Genomic DNA, 22,945 nt, shown 5'->3' on the forward strand with positions numbered 1-22,945 from the left:
TACGATACTCTCTTTATCTTTAACCTTTGGCATTTTAATTATGATGTGTCTTGGCATCATCCTCTTTGGGTCCAACTTGTTTGGGACTTTCCGTGCTTCCTAGACTTGTGTGTCTGTTTTCTTCACCAAATTAGGAAAATTTTCTTTCATTATTTTTTCAAATAAGTTTTCAATTTCTAGGTCTTCCTTTTCTCCTTCTGGCACCCCTATGATTTGGATGATGGTACGTTTGAAAATGTTTCAGAGGCTCCTTAGTGTATCCTTGGGTTTTTTTGTTGTTGTTGCAGTTTTTTTTTCTTGCTGTTCTAATTGAATGTTTTTTTCTTCTTACATTCCAAATCATTGATATGATTCTCGGCTTTATCCCCTCCACTGTTGGTTCTCTGTAAATTTTTCTTTATTTCACTTAGCGCAACCTCCATTTCTGCCTGGGTATTTTTTATGCTGTTGAAGTACCCAATCAGTTTCTTGAGCATCCTAACAACCAGTGTTTTTAACTCTGTATCTGATAGATTGTGTATGTCTGTTTTGCTTAGTTCTTTTTCTAGAGTTTTGTTCTGTTCTTTTATTTGGGTCATATTTCTTTGTCTCCTCATTTTGGCAGCCTCCCGGTGTTTGTTTTTGTGTAATTGGTAGAGCTGCTTTGATTCCCTGCCTTAGTATCATGGCCTATTGTAGGAAAGTGCACCCATAAGTTGGTTGGGGCAGAGCCTTAGGTAATCATCAGGGCAGGGCAACTTATGTGAACTAGCTTGATGGAGTCTCAGATATGGTGTCGCCACTCTGTGGCTCTGTGTGGTGGAGGGCTCAGAAAAGGGTTAATGGCTGCTGCTTGGCCTCTGGAGTTTTGTCTGAGAGGAAGATGTCTCCCAGCACTCACTTTGATGCCAGTTGCTACACTTTCTTCCCATATGCCACTGGTGCCCTTTCAGTTGTTGCCTGGTAGTGAAGCCCAGAGGGAGTAAATCTGTGTAAGTCCTAAGTCTGTTGTGGGCCGTTTAAGAGGAGATTCCTGAGAATCCTGCAGTTTTTTCCTTCACCTCAATCCCTACTGATTTTTACAGCCAGAAGTTATGGGGACTTGTCTTCCTGGCCCTGGAACGCTGGGCTGTGTGGTCTGGCGTTGGACTGGGATCCCTTGCTCTCGAAGTATCCCTCTCAATTTTTATCTATCATATGTGGGTGTGGAACTGCCTGTTCTACATCTTTATGCCTCTACGCACCTCTCTATGTTTCTGTACCTCTCTGTGTTTCCATGCCTCTCCTCTCCTCTCTGATTCTCTGCCCCTCCACCTCTCCTACACATCTGGATGAATGTGGCTTCTTTAATTCTTTGGTTGTCAAACTTCCATACAGCTTGATTTTCTGATGATTCTGGGTAATATTTGTTTTGTAGTCTTGTTGTAATTTTTGCTTTGGTTGTGTGAGGAGACAAGCTCTGTGTACCTTTGCCTTCATCTTGACCAGAAGTCTGATATCATTTTAAATATGTATAACTTTTGCAAAACCATTTTAATTGTTTTACCTCTTGAAAACCAATGGTAGAAATCAAGTTTAAATAAAGTAAAAACTTTTTTGTTAAAATATTTGCATTCTGACGAAGTGTTTACATATTAAGACATTAAGAAATGTAATTTACATTCACAGAAGTTTGTAAATATATAAATGTTCCTAGAAAGTTGTGTTACTGTTATTATTCTCATGGTGTATAGTTTCTAAATAATTTGTTATCATCATAGTATATAATTTTTACATAAATAATTAGGGAGATGTCAGACACATAGTAATGAAAGCTCTCAATCTATGTATGTGTACTTTTATATGATTTAGAAAATCTCATCAACTTACTACTTTATTAAGTCTCTGGCTCTCAGTTTGCTAATAGAGGAAAGTGCCATAAAATCTCTGTGCCTTAGTTTACTTCCAAAGAAGAGAAGTGCCTGGATTAGGTGATTTATCTCTAGACATGGAGTTTCTTAAACACAGAAAAATCTATGAATTTAAGAATCATTGACCTGGAAAGGATTCTATGGGGGTTTCCCTGAAACTAAGAAATGTGAAGTCTAAAGTAAGTTAGAAAGGAAGTTTGGGGATTTGTGACAATTTATATTCTTAAACCAAGGGCAAGAAGATCTAAGAATGGAACTAGATGGAAGAATATATATAAAAAATATATGGCATATAATAAACTTTTTGTCAAAACTTCTTTGACGTCTTCCTTGAACCATTTAAAATAAGATCTTGACTGAAGGTATTTGAAAAAGAATGCACACACATACACACACACACACACACTTCTGAGCATTTAATAAACTCCCCTCACCATGGTTTCAAGCTACCAGCACACAGGCTGCACCAACACCCTAATCTTCTCTTCAGCTCTTCTGCTGAAGAATTTGACCACAATGACACACTGCTTTGGGAACTTCTCCTTCCCCAGAACTTTGTAGTAGCCTGATTGCACCACATTAACGGTAGGAGCAGCAAGTCTTGTTTTTGGCAGCCTTAGCCGTATCTGCTCACTGACCAAAACCTGTGTCTGCTCACTGACCAAGGCCACAGTTTATCCAGGCTGACAGTGAGGCAGAAGCTCTGGTTCCTCTTCAAGTGGTAAGGCTTCATCCCAGCTTTCCCCAAGTAACCTGGGTGATATTTGTCAAAGTTGATCTTGTGGTGATACAAGCCACCAGCATTACCTTGGCCTCCTACGTGCTTCCTGTGCTTGTGAATGCGGCTCTGGCTGTGGCTCATGGCCCCAAAGTTTCTGGGTCTTCCTCAGTCTGGGTGGCATGTTGGTGGCCAAGATGAAAGAACTAGGTGGAAGAATATTGATATTATCTTACAATGATCCCTTGGATTTAATTTTACTTGGCTAGATGCTAATTTACTTTGCAGTATTTTTTTATGACACATCCTTAGTCTTTAGATAGATTCTGCTAATATCAAACAATATTGGAGTAGGGAGACTTCATTCTAAGCTGCTATGACTATGTAAGTGAGGGTCCAGAAATAGCTAAGACTTGAGCGAACACAGATTGAGAAGATAAAGTCAGGTTTAGTGTATTGTGTTTGGATACATGGAGATCTGTATTTAGGGAGAAATGATAAGAACTTTTGAGGCCTTCATTTCATAGCTGAAGACATTAGTGACTTGTATATGGCAGAATTGAGTCTTCTCCATCACATGTACGTTCTTTTTATTGCAATGTACCTGTTTAAAAATATAAAATATCTCTATCTTGCCCTCCCTCCTACTTTTTAAAAACAAGTTAAGCAAATGAAAATAAATAGTTAACCCCTACTGCCTAAATATCATTTGCCCCTAATGGAATTGGTAGAAACATGTCAAAAGGACTCAGAAGCCAACATGTAGTGGCTCCCATTGGCCTAAGTTGGGATACTTCGAGCTCCAGAAAGGAAAAATAATTGCAATGGTTTAAAATAAACAAATGTATAAAAATAATGAGTTCACAGTGATACATAAAGAACAAAACAAAACTGAATTTCTCCTTGCAGCTAAGATGGAAAAATAAGGACCAGATTTATTCTCTTCCCTGAAACAACTCCTCAAAACAGACAATATGTATGAAAGAGTGGTCTTCAAGACACTGGATATCAAGGACAATGATTCCTGAGATGTGAGAAACAAACAAGAGGAGCCCTATGAGTGTCTCTGTCTAATGCATTGAAAGAGTTTCCAATGAACAGCACAGGGCAGCGTAACCTAGGCACAACTCAGCTGACTGTCAGAGCTGAGACAGAACAGAAAGTCCAGGGAGACCAAGGCAGCCAGAGTGTAGAGGCTAGAGTACCAGCATGGAAGGAACCACGTCAAGAATCCCAGAGATCTGTGGCTGATTTCCCTTGTGCATCCAACCTAAATAACCTATGAGTAAAGTAGAAATCAAAAGAGAAATTAGAAAGGATTTGGAACTGACGGAGAATAAAATCATAACACATTAGATTTCGTGTGATGCTATTAAAGTACTCTTCAGGTAAAATTACAGTAGTTCTCCACTCTCTCCTGCCCATCTGTGGGTTTGTTTTCTGTAGTTTCAGTCACCGGTGGTCAACCATAGTCCGAAAATATGAGATGGAAAATTCCAGAAATAAACAACTCATACGTTTTAAATTATGAGTTCTGAGTAGTGTGGTGAAATCTTGTGCCATCCTGCTCTGTCCCTTCTGGGATGTACATACAATACAATAGGATATTTTGAGAGACCAAGAGACCACATTCATACAACTTTTATTATAGTATATTATTATAATTGTTCTACTATGTTGTTAATCTCTTGTCTAATTTACAAATTAAACATTGTCGTAGGTATGTATGTATAGGAAAAAAACAGTATACATAAAGTTTGGTACTATCCACAGTTCCAGGCATTCTTTGGGGGTCCTGAATTGTATCCCACACAGATAAGGGGGGCTACTGTAATAGCAATGAACACCTATGTAAGAAAAAAGGACAGATCTCAAATCAATGATATTTGCTTCTACGTTATTACACTTGAAAAAGAAGAGCAAATTAAACTCAAAGTAAGCAGAGGAAAGGAAATAATAAAATTCAAAGCGGAAATTATATGAAAAATAAAAGTAACAAAATTAATAAAATCAAAAGCTGGTTCTTTATAAAATAAATAAAATTGATACATCTCTATTCAGACTGATTAAGAAAAAGAGAGATATAGAGAACACAAATTACCAATATCATGACTCAGAGGAGTGACATAACTTACAGATTCTATAGTTATTAAAAGTATAACAAGGAAATATTATGGACATCTTTATGCCTATAAATTCAACAAATTTGATTAAATGGAAAATTTATTTGAAAGCTACAAATTACCAAAGCTCACTTAAGAGAATGCAGATTATCTTAATACCTTATGTCTCTGAAAAAAATTGCATTTGTAGTTGAAAACCTTTCCTCTAATAATACTCTAGGCCCAGATTGCTCACTGGTGAATTTTACCAAATATTTGTTAAAAACTTTTTCAGATACACACACACACATACACACACATATACACACATATATGTAAAACTGAGTATCAATATATCTAAATATATTTGAGTATTTACTAGTGAAATTACAAAATGTTAGGTTTAAAATAGTACAAAGTGAATAAGAAGAAGAAAATGAGAAAAGTAGATAGTCCCATAAAGTAGACAAAAATAACAAAATACAGGTAACTGAGCTGGGTTATAGGACATGGGGGTTCATTATACTATTCTCATTACTTTTGTTTATTTTTGAAAATTTCCATAACAAGAAAAAGCCTGTGAGACCCAAAAAGCTTTAAAATGTTGTCATTAATGAAACATGATAAAATCATACTATTTAATATTATACCTTTTAAGAATACATAATAGCATGGGAGATGCTCAAGATAATAATTAATAATATAAATATTAATTTGAAAATAAAATAGGCTTTTTATAGAGTCTGAAATGTCAAATGGAAAGTTATTCGTACATGTAGTTCGAGTGAAAACCCATAAATGCTGTGGGTTCATAAATTTAATACTGTATATCTGTTATGAATTGATTTATATCAAATCAGTTCAAATGATTTCAGTCAAGAAGATCTTATTTTAAATGATTTAAGGAAGATGTCAAGAAGTTTTCACAAAAAGTTTATTTTTATTATAGGCTATATAAAAATGTTATATTTTTCATAATTTAGGAATAGATGTATTTTTTTTAGATTGTTGAAATATTTTCATTATGACTTTTTAATTAATAATATTAATTCTGATACTACCTTAAATCTTATTATTGCTTCAGTTATTCTATTTATAAGCATGAACTGAGTTCTTAGGATATGGTAGGTATGGGCTTGGTTGAAGATTTTTATGTTGGCTAATGCTTATTTTTAAACAGATATTTTGGGAAGGTGACAGCTAAACAAAATGCCCAAACTTCTGATATTTTCTTAAGCTATAATCACATTTAAAGAACTTTTTAAAAAATCACGTTTTTAAAAAGTGCTTATGCTTGAAAATATGAAATGTTTTCTAAAGGAAAATAAAATTGATTTTTTTAGTCGATTTAACATAAGTAACTGAAAGTATGTTCATTCATGCAGCTAACTCAATTTTCATCTTCCTTTTCTTGTTTATTCAGAGACTAGAAATAAAGATAAACTTTTTTGCCTTTTAAGTTTCCAAACAACTCATCAGTTAAAAATGCCTTATTGTAAAGGAAGAACATAATTATTTTGCTACTTCAGGGGTGATATTACTGTTTAGTCATAGATTATCATTTCATTTGTTTCTGATTAACTATACTACTTGTATAATATTTTGGTATGTGAAAAATATGTATTCTTAAATTCATTCAACTCAAATATTCTGTAGTTAAGTATGATTCAGTGAGTATTATGAAGGGGTCTGTGTTGCATGACCATATTTTCAATTCTTTTTAGACTTCTGGGAGTTAAGAGATGAGTCAAAAACTGAGTGTTGAGAATATCTGTGCCTGATCTGGTCCATTAATTTTTATCTTAAAGGTTTGGCACAGAAAACCAGATATTGCTGTCATCAGAGCTAATGGTGTGACTACTGATTGTATGACCTTGGGCAAATCACCTCATATCTTTGCCTCAGTTTTTGAATCTGTAAAATGAGGATGAAAATAGCATCTACCTTTCTCTAGGGTTGTAGAGGCAGAGCACTGTGCACATAACTAAAGAAGCAGTTGAAAAATATAATGAATAAATAAAATAATTACTGAGAAAAATATTCATTATGGTATATGATAGCCCTTGTGTCTTTAGTCCAAACCCATTTATATTCTTTCATTAAAATAAAAATGTAAAATAATTTTCATGAAAATAAACCTTTCTCGAAAACTTGATGAACCTTGTTTCTACCTGTCAATGTTGAATCTTACAATTAATAATTATTTGTCTGCTCCTTTTTTTTCCTGCTGACCTTTAAAGAGTTAGTTAATGATTAAAATTAACACACTGAACAACTGAAATAGCATTTTTAATAAAAATTATTTAAAATGTTCCTACATAGCAATACACAGAATTGGGTATACTGTTGTTCCTTTTTATTGCACAAATTGGTGACTTTGGTTTTTATTTTTCTAAATTAGTATAGGCAGTGTTTACATAAGCTGTATCAATTTACCAGATTTATTTTATTTTTTCATTCTGTTACGTCAGTGATACCTAATCAGTGAGTCCACTCTTTTTATATTTTATAACTCCATTTTCATTTCAGCAACTACAATAGCAGAATATATCAATATGACACTAGTAAAATAAATGAACTCATCTTTCAAATGATTCAGTTTGTGGAAGTTCTAACAACTAAAATGAACAAACGAGTTCTCTGTTGCATCTATTGTTTGATAAAATGGTTGCTTCGGGCTTTAATATAAATATATAAGCATAAAATGAGGAAACTTGGCAGTCTTTTCTGAAAGGGCCTTTCTTGGATCTTGGCTTTGTATTTTAAATATTACTTTACTCTGCTTATATTATCCTCAGTTAACTCCTTGAATTTTTATTACACACTTGTTTATAAATTGGGGAGGGGATTTCAAATATTCTTGTAAAAATGGATTTCAACTATATTTATTTGGTCTCCTAACACATGAGGTCAGTCTTTATCCAAGAAAGATATTAGGAGTTGCTGCTCTTATGTTCTTTTAAATTTTCAAATTTATTCATACTGATTTTTGACAGAAATTTTATTTAAGGATCAGTGTGAGTCTCCTTACTCAGTCTTGTGGTTTATATTTGAAAAGTGATATTGAACACAGATGGGGTCTTATCCCTAAATCAACAGACCAGACCATATGAATTAGGGAAACCAGATTTGGGGCTCAATGAGAATAAGTTATATATAATTTAATGAGGAAGTACGCTACTGAGGAAAAAAAAGTAAGCCGATCTTATTAATTTAAAATAAACAGTTATTAAGAATTACAGAGTGGCCCTGACTGGTGTGACGAAGTGGGTTGGGCATCACCCTGCAAACCAAAAGGTTGCCAATTGGATTCCTGGTCAGGGCGAATGCCTGGGTTGGGGGCCGGCCCCTCCCTGGTCACAAACATGAGAGAGGCAACCGATTCTCTCACACACTGATGTTTCTCTCCCTCTCTCCCCAGCCGCCCCCCAAAAATAAATAAATAAAATCTTAAAAAAAGAATTACAGAGTTAATAGAATCTAATTAATTTAAAAACATACTCAATTGATAACAAACATTGACACTTATTAGTTTTAAACATTTATAAAATGTTTAATAGTTTTATTTATAATTATTTTAACTATCTTATTTGAGCACTATTTTCACCTGACCTGGGCGGATCAGCCATGGGAAGTGCATGTATGTATACATATTATATACTGATTCACACACATATTTAAACATAGTATACACCCAATTGGTAATCATAGAGAATCCAAATAATCTGATTTTCTATACAGTTTTGTTTAACATTATGTGATGTTTATAGTGAGGATGTACAGGAGTTCCTGGATACCAAAGGGAAGATTATGTTGTGTCCGTATTGTAGTCGTGTTCTATGAAAATAGGGAATTTATTTCCATAGTCAAAAGTTAAGTTATTTATGCTATAGTAGGGGTGTGTATTCTGAAATTTTAGCTTGGAACTTCAATATTTAAACAGAATCTGTGCCTACATATTATTACTCACTATTTTCCATAATACTTTTTGGAATAAAGTTTGGTTCTGAGTACACTTTTCTTCAGACATACTGGTCCAATTATTGAGTCCAGTAGAGTCCACTGACTAAAGGCAACTGAGCTCCTCAAATGTTTGCTCTCTAGCCCAGAGGTATCACAGGTATTTACACAAAAGTTGTTTATCATAGTGTATTTACAAAACCTTTAGAAACATAGCTGCTTTCCCTATTGTAGACTTCCTTTCAATTGATTGTATCCCAGTGGGATGATTTGCCAACAACATTTTTTCCCCTCCAAGAAAAAGCTTCCCCCTGGAACTTTCTCTGTTATATTCACTAGAAGAAATGCTTGGTCATTATGTTTGATCAGAGGTACTTTTTCAACATGCAATTTGCTGTCAATTTTGGATCTTTAAAAGTGAAACAGTACCCCTGTGTCTGAGAAAGCAGCTCAAGTTATGATTTTTACAGCTTTCATCGGGCTTGAAAAAGAAAATAAAGTTGATCAGTTTCTGGGTTGTTACAAAGAACTCCCATGAGATAGACTCCTTCTTTTCACTGTTGGAAACTGTGTTGCCTTCCCCCTCCTTTCCTTTTGCTTTATGCTGGTCCTAGGTCTGTTTGCCTTGCGATCCTTTCTTCTCTCTAAGCATACTCTTCTATATCACAGGGACTTCACCCTGTAGGTGCCATTTAGTGGGAGGCAGGAAGACCAAAAGTAGTTCTTTCCCTCCTTCCCTCTCAGGTAACATTTTTGGTTACAGCTTTATCTACTCCCTTGCAGCGCCAGATTGTATTTCATGACCATGGCAGGTGGGTTCTAGTAACACTGACAATTCGTTTTGTCTCTCCAGGCTTGGGGTGCCTTTGGCTTCCAGCTGTTGCTAAATATCTGACTTACACTAGCCTCTCCAGTTCATCTTCTCACCTCCTACTTAATTAGAATAACCAATTTCCTTAATGAAATTCTCTTCATGTAATTTAATAAATACCTGTAGTGGTTACTGTTTTCCTGCTCAGTCCTAATGTATCTTCCTTTCTGTGTCATTTTGTGTTTCTTACAAGAGAGTACATTTGAGAAAATAGAACTGATATTTATTTCCTCTCAGAGAATCTTGTGACAAGGAGTATCAAAGCACAAAGCAGAGAATTGCACATGAGATAAGATTTAAATTATACTTGATCCTTCTTTAGACTATCACAAGTCATACTTCTGTCCTGGATGTAGAGAAGCTGTAACTAAAGAGATAGGGCTAGCTATCTACAGAGATAGGGGCAGCTAGCTATGTGACAGTTGAGAGTAATGAAGCTATAGGCCATGGTGAGTCCCAAGAATAGGATAGAGGGCTAACTGCCTTATTATAGAAAGATACTTTTTATACATGCTCCTAGCAAGAATAAAATTTAAATGTTTTCCCAGAGCCTTAATGTACAATGTCAATTCACAGAGGCAAAAATGTTTGACTAAATAAGTTAATTGTTGTGAATTAGTAATTTGAGTTATTGGGTATTAGTTACCAGTTAATTCAAATTATACCTTAATGGTTTACTGACAAAAACTAACATACTATCGTGTCAGTACTTCTGTTTATTTTTTTAATTTTTAAAAATAATTGAATTTTAATAAATGCTTCTTATTGATATAAAAAGATATAAGTAACTCAAAGTATATAATAATCATAAATCAGTATTTAAAGTCCTACCTTAGATGTGCACTAGATATTGTAATTTTTCTCAGTTGAAGCTTTTCAACTCACAGATCAACAAAATTGGTTGAAAGAATAGAATTACAGATGGACAGTTGTTTTTTTTTAATTAGGAAGTTGTGCTTTAATATATAAATGAAAGTTATAAAATTTTTACAGTTCATTTTGAAAAGATTTATATTATCTACTTTAATAATGCAATTTTATGTTTTACGTTATTTAATATCAGGAAAAACTTCATAAAGCTATTTTCTGATTTCTGTTTACTTTTTTTAAAGATGTTATTTTATTTATTTTTAGAGATAGGAGAAGGAAGGGAGAAAGAGAGAGAGAGAAATATCAATGTGTGATTGCCTCTCACATTCTCCCAACTGGGGACCTGGCCTGCAATCCAGGCATGTTCCCCAACTGGGAATTGAACCAGCGATCCTTTGGTTTGCAGGCTGGTACTCAATCAACTGAGCCACACCAGCCAGGGTTGATTACTGTTTCTTAATAATAACTGATACACTGCCTATAGCATAGTCATTATCCTCGAATTTTAGGTTATTCACTTCCAGCTGTTAACACTGAGTGTGATTAGGGAGTCAGGAACTAAAACTTACCAATTCCAAATTTAAATATATTGTAAACCAAATGCTATTGCTTCTTGGAATTGTTGTTGTGGAACAAAGGTAAAACTAAATGAAACAAATGGGATCTGAAACAGTGTTTGGAGAGTTCCTTATGTGGATTTTGGTTATAAATCCTTACATGCACTTTTAAAAGTTTGAGTCTTCTTAGGTCATATTTTTCACTGGGAAACTGTTTATTCTTTCATTATCATATGTGGTTGGGGCACTTGGATAATACCATGAATAATTAAATCAAGTACAATGCCAGAAATGTAGATTATGGAAGAAATAGTATTTTTTTAAACTTGCATCCTGATTTTTTTTTTTTTAAGGATGAGAAACTGTGACTACTTTCTCACTAGTAGGATTGATCTGATTGATTCATTTTTTGATTATTACTATCAGACTAGAAGGGATGCCTGGGGCTTTATTTGGGGACATCACGGGTTTTGATAGGGGGAAGAATTACATATATGTTTTGGACTGTTTCTTCTTTTACAAATGGCTTAGAGATTGAGAAGTGAGAAGCTGCTGATGGATGCCTAGGTTAGCTATTTTCTTCCTGGGTGACATAGGGTGTTCCAGACCTATGCGGTAGCCCTCAGAAAACAGTTGCAGGTACGCGTTGATGGGGCCTCATGCTGCCCCTCTCTGTGTTAGGAAATCTTTTTGGGGCATGTGGTAGGAAGGCCCAAGTGGCTCAGCTGGTGCTTATCCTGTGTACCAGGGCTTTTTGACTCACTCTCTCTCAAACAACCTGGTCACAGAAGAGGAACGCTAATTTCTGAAATTAACGTTTAGGCACTTTTTTTCTAGCTTTGATTTTAGGCTGAAACCCAGAAATGAGAGCGTAAAGCTAAGAGATTTTTGATGTGGAGTCTAGTCCCAGTTGCACATTCTAAATCAGAAAGGAAGGAATAAAAGCATTTTATTTCAGACAGTAGGTACTACATTTCTGTAACACTTGTGTAATGACAGAACATAAAAATATATCCTGGAATATTTTTTAAAATTAAACATCATCAATGTCATGCCTTTGTTTTTCAGTTTTACACATTTAGAAATAAAGAATGGAATACTTTGACTGTTTTGCTTTAATAGTATCAGATCAAGAGGTTAGTGTACAGGTCACTTGGCTTGGGTACGATAGGCTTTGTTGTTGGACTAATGACATTTCAATTATTTTACTACTTTTAAAAATAAGATTGCAAACTTTTATTTGGAATATAGTTCTAAAACTTTCAACACATCATAGTGTGATATGTGGATGCAAATGACTAATAGGGGTTCCAAATTCCATGAACTGCCGTGGCTCAGTGGTTTGAGAGCCGGCCTGCAAACTGGGGGTGTTGCCGATTGGATTCCCAGTCAGGACACATGCCTGGGTTGCGGGCCAGGTCCTTGGTGTGTGGTGCGTGAGAGATAAACGCACGTTGATGTTTCTTTTTCTCTATCTCTGCCTTATCCTCTCTCTAAAAATAAATAAATGAAATCTTTTTAAAAAATTTCATGAACTTTTCTTTTTTTCAAATAGATCTCTGAACTTGGTATGAAGAAAATGAAAGAGAAGTGCACAGCCAGTCCATTTACATGAAACAGTCTCTTCTTGATTTCATATACATTTGACTTGATTTACCCTTAATTTATTTGAGCTTTGATTTACTTTTCTTATTTAAGTGAAACAGTGTGAACATTTTATTTTTAACTGAAGAAAAGGTCTGTGTGTTAGCTCCTGCTTTTAAAAAGTGACAGGGCTGCTTAGTGCTGCTCACTGTTAGTGCTGTTTGTAGCTTGTTATGAGCTCTGGAAATCTTATATGGAGAAGAGAAAGGAATTTGGTGGAAAGAATACTAGAAAAAAGTCAATTAGAGACCATGCTGCTTGCCAGAGTGAGAGACGAGGAGCACAGCATCCATTTTGAATTGGTTTAAGAAGCAGAAATCCAATTAAGAAATCCATATTTCTGCAGCAGAAGACGGTGATTAAAATGTTGGTGAACTACTCAAAATTCTTGCCACACACATCAAAACTGACAACTTACAGAGGCTTTAAAAAAATTTAATGTTCTTCACTTTAAGAACAAATATGTAAATAGGAACTAATTATGCTTCTTGTTCTAAAATGACCTTTAATTGTGTGGAATGAGAATGTTGTTTTTTATTACTTAATGCTTACATCTTAGTGAAGTTTGTGTTCAAATATGTCACTTTTAAAAGCATGTAGCTTCAGAGCTGCAGATCCTTCATTTGATATAGATAAAAGATGGAGACCTGATCTCTGGAAACTTAAATAAATGAAATTATGTTTAAAGTTTAGATCCTGGCTCTCTTCTTCATGAAAGAGGCCTGAGGTTAATTCTGAAAATGGTTTGGTATTCATTTGACCCAGAAATCCCCACAAAATCATTCAAACCAAGAGGTTCAAATCTTTGTGTTCACTTTCAGAACACTGTGAAACTGCCCAGGCCATCAAGCATATGCATATCTGAAAGCCACCAAGTATTTGAAGGATGCCGCTTTACAGAAGCAATGTGTGTCTTCTGTCATTGCAATGGTGGCATTGGTAGATGTGCCCAGGCCACACAGTGGGGTTGGACACAGGGCCAGTGGCCCAAAAAGAGTGCTGAGTTTTTGCTGCACATGCTTAAAAAATGCAGAGAGTAATACTGAACTTAAGGGTCTAGATGCAGACTCTGGTCATTGAGAACATCCAGGTGAACAAAGTTCCCAAGATGCGGTGTAGAACTTACAGAGCTCATGGGCAGATTAACCCATGCATGAGCTCTTCCTGCCACACTGAGATGATCCTTACCTGAAACGAGCAGCTTGTTCCTAAACCAGAGAAGATTGCACAGGATAAAAACTATCCCAGAAGAAACTGAAGAAACAAAAGCTTACGGTCCAGGAGTAAACTCAGCATAAAATAAATACTAATGAAAGTTTTAAAAAAGTTTATACCCTGATTTCAAATATACTCATTTAGCAATAAGCATCTTATAAATGTGTTTGATGCACCTACCACTGTGTTAGGCACTAGTAACACAAAAGTGAATAAGACATATTCCCTTACCTGCAGTAGCTTGTCTTTTACTCTAGTGGGAGGAACATACATTTAATTTTATTATATTTTAATTTTTTAAAATTAATTTGAGAGTGAGAGGAAAGCGGAAAGAGATAGGGGAGGGAGAGGGAGAGAGACAGAGAGAAACATTGATTTGTTTTTCCACTTACTTATACATTCATTGGTTGATTCTTGTATGTGTCCTGACATAGAATCGACCCCCATTCTTGCTGTTTCAGGATGAAACGCTCACCAACCAAGCTACCTGGCTATGGCAGGAACATGCGATTAATTAGCCCATGTTATAAAGCACTATGTTTAAGGTTGTGGTGGGAGAATTAGCTGTACCATTGGTGGGTGTATAGAGGGCAGTCCTCTACTGTGGACCTCCCAGTAGGTTTTAGAGAGGACATGGGCTAGAGCCATGAAGGCTGACTTATGTTTTCACAGGAAATGAAGGCAGCTCTGTAACTGCCCCAGGTAGCTCAGGACACTATAGCTGTTAATGCAGTCTTTTTAAAGAATCTTGTTAGCTCACCATGTATTATATTTTATTACTATGGGTATGCATGCATGCCTATTAATTCAATCAATTAATTAATTATTTTATTCATCATACATTGTAGGGTTACTATGATTGTACCTAGCTTAGCACATTTATATATAGTCAGTACTTTTATATTTTAAATTTAGAAGTATAAGTGCCATTTATGTGCTGATGACCCCGCAATTTATTTGACATACCTCTCTGAATATCTAATAGGCATCTCAGACATAGCATATTCAAAACCAAACTCCTTTTTTCTACCTGTCCCCAAAGCATCTTAGTTAGTTGGAATAGTACCTACCAGTTGTTCAAACCCCAAACCTTGGAGTCATCCTTTATTCTCCTTTTTCTCTCAGGCTTCTTAAACTATTTGTCAAAAAAACTCCATTGATTCTAATTTCTAAATTCAAATATATTGAGAATGTGATCACCTTACACCACTTCCAGCTAACTGTTACAGTGGTCCAAGTCATTGATGCTGCTTGATTGGATTCATTAAATACAGTCTCTGTTTCTATCCTTGCTCCTATTCTAGACTGACAGAAGCTAGAATAATCATTAAAAAATGTAAGCTATATCACATCACACTCCAGCTTAAAACCTTCAGGAGCTCCTAAAATTCCTCAGAGCAAAAGCTGAAAAGCTTAACGTTGGCCTATGAGGCCTCATGAAGTCTGCCCTACTTGGCTTGCTTGGCTGTGTCTCCTGTTAGTTTCCATTCTATTCACTCTGCTCTGGTACAACTGTCTCCTTACTAATCTTCAAAACGCTAGGGCAGCTCCCATGTCAGAACCTTTTGCACTAACTTCTGCCTTAAATATCAGCATGGTTTTGTTTACTTCTTCACCTCCTTCAAATCTTTGCTCTAATTATCGTGTTTTCCATGAGATCATCCTTGACTGCCTATTTAAAATTATGCCCCATCCTTCTTTCCTCCACTGTTGTCCATTTGCCTTGCCTTGCTTTATTTTTTTTCTGTATAGTACATAACACCATTCAACATACTATGTAATTTGCTTATTTATTTATTGTTCCCCCCTGCCCACTTCCAAGTAGGGAGTATAAGCACCCCTATGGACAGGTGTTTTTGTCTGTTTTGTTTACTGCCATATTTTAGCAGATAGAATATTTTCTGGTACATAATAGGTGCCCAGTAGTTATTGTCTACTTGAATTATATCATCTGTATTCTTTTTTGAGTTATTGAAGAGGCTGAGCTTAACAAATTATTTTTACACTTGAAGTAACTGGATATTTATCTATTAGTTGCTCTGTATTAGGGAAGTGTTTCCTAGTATGGGCAGGGATCAACTGGGTATCTTTTTCAGAAATAGTAATGGCTGGTTCTATGGATGGGACCTGCTCATCCCTATTTTTTAAAGTTACCCACATGACCCTAAAGTGTAGCCAAGGTTAAAACCAGGTGTTCAGGAAACATTTAAATAAGTGTGAATGAATGAATGAAAGTGTACCACAACTACCACACCAGAGACCCAGGTTTACGTCAGCTCAAACATTAAGATTAGATGTCAAATGTCTGTGCAGTGAAGAGCTTTGATAGGCAAGCTTTGGGATTCCCTTTTGCACTTGGAATATTTTTATTTCCTAAAGGTTTCAGAGATGGTGTGAGGTGGTCCTGAGCAACATAGCCCAGGGAAGGGCTGATGGGGAGGAGAAGGGGAATTAGAGGGTGAAGGAGATGGAGAAAACAAAGTGGGGATCCCCAAGTAGTTGTAGTGGGAAGGGAACTTTGCTCCCTTCGCATTTGTTACCAATGGATGATTCCTGCCTAAAGGGCATAGTTATAATGAGGACTGCCTAGTTCATAATTTGTGTTAAGGCACGTATATTTCTATAACTCATTAATTTTTCCTCTCTCTAATCAAGAAATGAGATCAGTTTTAAAATAATGAACACAGCTCTCTGAGTACTGTGAGAACTTCCATGTGAATATTGTGGCAAGAAGGAGTTAAAAGAGATAGCTCTGAGGAGAAGCAGTACAGTAAAGTGTCTTAGAGGGCAAAACAGAATGTGAATAAAATGGTGAGAGATATCAGATCCTGTGGGAGAATAAAGAACCAAACAGGCCTTGATTTGGAAATAAAGCAAAGAAACAGCAGCCCGGGGTGAGTAAGTCAGTGGTTTGAAGGACTATACATAGAGAAGATGCCAGAGAATTAACATGGTAGTTATTGTGGATGTGACAGCATTTAAGACCCTGGAAGTCCTATTTTCATGGTTAGAATTAGAAAATTTTATATTCTCTGCCAGGCACTCGGGCTCTCTACTTAAAAGCTTTTAGTTCCTGCTGAGGTTCTCAGTTCTATGAGGTGCTGAAAAGGATTTGCCTGATGTCCTAAATGTGGTTTATTTAGCTTTTATTGCTATTTCTGTACTCCAGTGCCAGCTTTAACGAAGCTGAGGTTCAGACCTATTGATGAGCAGAAGAGATGCCCTTTATTCTTTTTCTTGTCCAACCAAGTTCTTCTCTAAATGTACATAGCAGGCCCTGTCAAAGTGTGAAAGCTTTCCTGTGCTCAGGGAGAGAAATTCTTTCTCTGCCCCTTTTCTTTCCATTCCCAGCAGTGCTCTAATGCTCTAGTATTTTTTTCAGTTTTACCATGCAATGACCCGTGCTAAAACCCTCTCCTTTTCTCCTGCGTCCCCCACCCTGTCCTTAGTAGAAGGCTTTCCCCAGCTTTCTTATAAATGCCTTTCTCTAACCCTTGTCTCCCTGTGCTTTTGGTCTCTCCAGTAATCATCTTGGCAGCCTGACAGGTGGTTGGCAGATGAGTGTGTGGTACTGATCTACAGCCCCAGTTAACCCTGTCAAGGCAGCGTGTCTTAACCCTTGACTTTGATCCCTAAAGATTACAACTGATTGCTCTGAAACTCAGTCCCAATAAAGCCAACATCTGCAGGGCTGGCAAGAAGTGATTTAGGTACTAGCTGACATTTGAACATATTTAACTATACAGAAATGTTTAGTCTTTCAAAAAATTATCACCTCCAAGTGGCGTCACATAAATTATCCTTGTTACCCTGAAAGAATGGAACATCCTTGCTGTCTCTGCTGACTCTGTGAGTCTTCCCCTGTTGCTTCATTCACTGCAGTCAGCCTGTACAGTTGAGAATTTTGTTCCATTTTATGCTTTTCCAGGGTCTTAAGAAAAGTTGGAAGCCATTTAAGGTATTTTTATAATCCTCCAAGCCTGTGTCTCCTAGGTAACATTTTAGTGCCTCACTTTATACTTAAGTGCACATACAGTTATACCAATCATTGACTAATTTTAGTCTTTAACCTGAATTGGTTAAAGTAATACTTTTCCCAATAAAAGCAGTATTAAACTGAAAGTTGATTACCTACATTCTACATTCTGACTTGAGTTTCTTTTAAAATACTTTACTGAACATTTAAAAACTGGAATGAAGCATTTAGAAGATCTTGGTTGTATGGCTTTACTTACTCAAATCCTCTGTGATTTGTATAACCCAAGACTACCAGTGAATTTATAAGGAAAGTAAGTTTAATTAAAATGTCAGTTTTGTAAATGTAATTATTTGTTTCAGACTCTGAAGGATTATTTTAGGTAGCTTTTTATGAAACACTGGAGGGCACTATTATGAAATTCCCATAGCAAGGTAAAGAATTTGATGAATTTGACAGAGCTGTTTGTGGAGTTTTGAATGAAAATATGCCGCATCTCCTAGAGATGTTCAGTATGTGTCTTATAATACTGCACCTTACCAGGAATTAGCTTCTTGGAACGGCCTTTGGATACTGTCATATTTCAAGATGAACTAGGTAAAATGGTCATAGGGAAGGCCATGTGAGCCTAGGCAGTGACTGTCAGCTCAGGAAAAAAAATGAGCTGTAATTGAATCTAAAACACCCTTCAAGATCTCAATAAAATGCTGGCTTGTGGGAACCAAGGTAAATCTGTTTCTTCATGTATTTGAATTTGCTCCATTGCGAGGGTAAGAAATGTTCCATTTATGGACACCACGTGCAGGGCAGCACCAGCCACAGCGGCCCAGTGCCGTCACCTGACCCACCTCGCACCGGGAAGCAGCCTGGCTGCTGGATTTCCAGCAGCTCAGGAGTCAATCAACCAGAATTAGGGTTTTATCACATGTAGATTGTTACTGGAATTGTTACTCCTTGCTATTATATTGTCCTAGAAGATATCTTTAAATGTTCCCAAGTCTATACAATATGTAGTTTAGATTTGCTAGCATCTCTCTCCCTATTAGTTGTAATTTAATAAGTTTTTCAAACCTCTTTGGTCCTCACTTATCTTCCCTAACGTGAGAGGACTGAACTAGCGCCAGTAACTTACATTTTTCTTCTTGATGGAACTTCATCATATGTTTCTACTATGTCCTGGTTGATAAAGAGATTTTTTTAAATTGTGGTAAAAGGCACATAATATACAGTTTACCTTTGTATTCATTTTAAAGTGTATAGTTCATTGGTATTAAGCACATTCACATTGTTGTGACTAAGAGATATTTTACAATGAAGGAAGCAAATTTTGTCTCAGAAGCTGCGCTAGATCCCAAAATATACATGTATAGGAGATATTTGTGTGTCTGGATAAAATTTTTATGACTGTGGCTTCCTAGTGACTATAATAAAGGGTAATTGGGAAAATACAGTGACGCTCTATGTGTATTGCATGTGGCTCTATTTAACAGTACACGTATGTATGTGTTTATACATAGCACAATTCATCCTTTACATTCATAGATTTATTAGTCATGCTTCAAAGTATTTTCACGAAACCCTATAGGTCCTTATCTGGTTTTGCTGTGGTACAGACATGAGGTTGCTGTCAGGACAGGAGCCCGGCAAACTGCCCAGCACCTGTGAATCAAGGAGGCTATTTGGTGTTTTACATGTTACTGCAAGAGACATTTCCAACAGCAAAAAAAATTTTGGGTGTTGGGATTGAAAATACTTTGTAAAAAGAGCTAACTATAAAAATAATGTGGTTTAAGAAAAATGGTGGTTTTTATATAGAAAATAGAAGTATAGGGTGCATTACTGAGGGGAACATTACGAAGAGTGATTAATAATAAATTTAACAGTTACTGTGATCCTTGACATGTACAAGTTCACCTGTACTTAATAAAGAATAACAAAACTTGACCCATGAAGCCAGTTTAGGCATTTCTTTAGCCCCAGTACAAAATCTTGTGGAAAATAAAAGTTTAGTGAATGTAAAAAGATGGTTACCTTGTAGTATTAGGGTCTGTGTGGGAAACATATGACTGTTTACAAAATATGACTTGAGTGAAAGTCAGGAATTGGTTTGAGAAATTTAGCAAGACTTTCCCACCCCCACTGACAATGTGGCACTAACAAATGGACACATTAGAGTTTCCTGTTTTCCCAGAAAGCACTCGCTTGGGAGCTGAAGGAGCCTAAGGTAGGGAGCTTAAAACAATGTACATTTATCTACTGTTTCCATGGATCAAGTGTCCAGATACTATAAGCTGGGTTTTGCCCAGGGTCTCACAAGACCGTAATCAAGGTCTCCGTTGGGGTTGCATTTCTTTCTAGAGCTTAGATCCTCTTGCAAATAAATGGTATTAAGCAAAAACAACTTATCTGAAAAGTAGTTTAGAGGATAATTAAGATCCTACTATCTTTGTTTAAATTATATTATTATTTTTCTTTAGAGACTAAACATCATGGGAAGACAGGAAACATCAGAAAAAGAGTAGAGAAAATGAAGAAATGGGGAAAGTGGTACCTAGAGAAAATATTTACTTCTTAAATAACATGTTCTGTTGCTTTCCACATGGTGAAATGCACAACCCATATGGTTCAAATTGGAGTACATTGATAAAATAGCACCCTGATATCTCTGAATTAACCACTTAACTCATATTTTATCTTAAAAAAATGAGAAAACCTATGCAGAAGTAGCATGATAATTGTGAAGATAAATATCTGAAACTGAACAATGTTAAAGAGAATAATCATATCATGTTGTAGGTACTTAATGTAATATATGTAACAGCTTCCCCACCTATATTAGATTGCTAACTTCTTATTTTTATTATGCCTCAATCATGTCTGTTTGATTTTAGTGTATTGTCATTTATATATTCACCATAGATTTCTGCCCTTATCTCTAATTTAGTATGTAAAATACTATTTAAACAGTTTAATGAAATGATTGTGGACAATTATCTATTTAAATAGTATACAATGATGACACTCTACTTTGTAATAAACTATATAACTTTTGAGAATGAATGTAGCATTTAATTTTTTCACCTTTTATTTTATTTATCTCATTAGCTAAGAAACCTTTCCAGCTTGGACCTACGTCATATCACTGAACTGGATAATGAAACCGTGATGGAAATTGTCAAGAGATGCAAAAATCTTAGCTCTCTCAATCTCTGTCTGAACTGGATCATAAATGACAGGTAATGAATATAACATCTTAAAAACAGTTTTCCAGAAGAAAATGTGTTCTATGTACCAAATACTAATTATCATTATAACAAGGCATGTCAACTTTAAGGAAAATGTAATGTAGCCATGGCTTTTCAAATAGATGTGTTTAAGTTGTAAAAACCTAACTGTATACTTTTAATCCATCCGTTGCATATATTTGCAACATGGTTTTCATATGCTAAGATTCATATTTGTCTAAACAATGATATCAATAGCAGTCTGTTGAATTTATTCTTTGTTACACATCCAGGATATTTTGCTTATGTGTCACTAATATTTTTGCAACTTTTGTAGTTGATTTTACTGTTCACTTACCAAGGAATATGATTCTTAGAAACTATTTCAAACATTGTACATTTAGATCCTATCTCAAGGATGATATTTTGTTCTCTGTATAAATATAGTTTGTTTTCAAAGTGAAAGTCATGTGATGGGCATTTGGTATATAATGTAAAGATGTGTATAACAGGCAGTTTTTTTCATATAAATAGTGAGAAACTATTTCTTTGAAATATTGCATGAAGGAAAAAAAGGTTTCCAGGACCCTTGAGACTAGACTTCTCTTTTATAATGAAAATAACTGCAAAGTAGTACTACTGTACTGCTACTGATTTGTTTTGGTGGGTTCTTAAATACAGACATTAGACAAGATTTTTGTCCAGTAACTTTTCAAGAATAAGTTTTTTTAAAGATAGACCTCCAAAAATATTTTGCTTTTAAAATAGAAAGTATTATTTAAGCTAAAGTTAGAACCTATTTAGATTTAAATATTTTTTTCACTAGTAGCAGCAATAATTTTTTAAGTTTGTGTCTGATAATGCTTTAATTTCAAGACACTTTTCCCTGCCACTCTTCTAAAATCAAATTTATTGGGGTGACATTGGTTGGCAAAATTTCATGGGCTTCATCTCCCTCCACTTTTAATTTCCTTTTATACTTTAAAAATAAAATCATGCCAGGCCCATTTTCCCCGATTGTGGTAAATTCTGATGATATTTTCTTAAATTACCCTGCATTACTCTTTAAATTATGTGATAGACTATGACTTGGCTATTTCTTAGTAAAACTTTTCTTGAAAAAGTTACTTATCTAGAATGGGCACAGGGTCATCATTTATAAAAGGTTTTTATTGCTTTTGAGTAATAGTTACTGTATGAAGTCTATTGAAATCTAAAGAAAATTGATAAAAATTAAAAAATAAAATTCTCTATAATCAACATTCTTTGTAATCAATTATATGACAACTTTAAAATAATCTTTTAAGTGTCTTTTCGTAACAACTAATACAATAAAGTACATAAAACATTATCCTATGGATTTACACACCAGTGATATTTGTATGTAAAATTTTTAGTTTGGTTTTTTTTAAACTAATCTCATTTGGGTTTTTTTGATCATATAGGTTTCAAGTATACATTCTTTTTTTAGGTGTTTACCATTAGCTTAATAGTGAGATAAACTTCTTGGTAATGCATCAGATTAAAAGGAGAAATCTATGTGTGCAACAAAATGATTATGAAAATGAAGGCCTTTCATTCCAGAACGATTATCTGTGTCCCTCACTGGGTAGAGGAGTCAGTACATAGAGAGTAAACAAGATGCAGTCTATATAGGGTTATAAGGGTTATCTCCTAAGTAAACAGTTTGCTTAAATTTGTATCATTTAGGCAAAGATACTCGGGAATTTCAAATCTTCGAGCTCTTTAAAAACTTACTTAAATGTGGTATTTACAAATAGAAAACTGGGCTCACCTTGCCTTTTCTTCCCTTTGTTAAGCTCCGTCCACTTGGGCCTCTCGCTGTTTCCATCAGTTTTCTCCTACTTAACTGTAATGGTTATTTGCTATTTGATCATAAATATATGTACTGTAGAGAT

At 35.3% G+C, this 22,945-nt stretch overlaps 1 protein-coding gene across 1 annotated transcript in view; it reads left to right on the forward strand.

The window, feature by feature from the left end:
- The window catches only part of FBXL17 (F-box and leucine rich repeat protein 17), a 470,506-nt gene that overhangs the window by 154,919 nt on the left and 292,642 nt on the right, over window positions 1–22,945 (forward strand). The window contains exon 6 of the mRNA XM_054589993.1: window positions 20,908–21,038. Within this exon, the coding sequence (XP_054445968.1) occupies window positions 20,908–21,038 (131 nt within the window). The remainder of the gene's footprint in view (window positions 1–20,907; window positions 21,039–22,945) is intronic.

Source organism: Pteronotus mesoamericanus, unplaced genomic scaffold, assembly GCF_021234165.1.
Source record: "Pteronotus mesoamericanus isolate MK-2021 breed Mesoamerican mustached bat unplaced genomic scaffold, CSHL_Meso_final scaffold_167, whole genome shotgun sequence".
In the NCBI taxonomy this organism is placed as follows: Eukaryota; Metazoa; Chordata; class Mammalia; order Chiroptera; family Mormoopidae; genus Pteronotus; species Pteronotus mesoamericanus.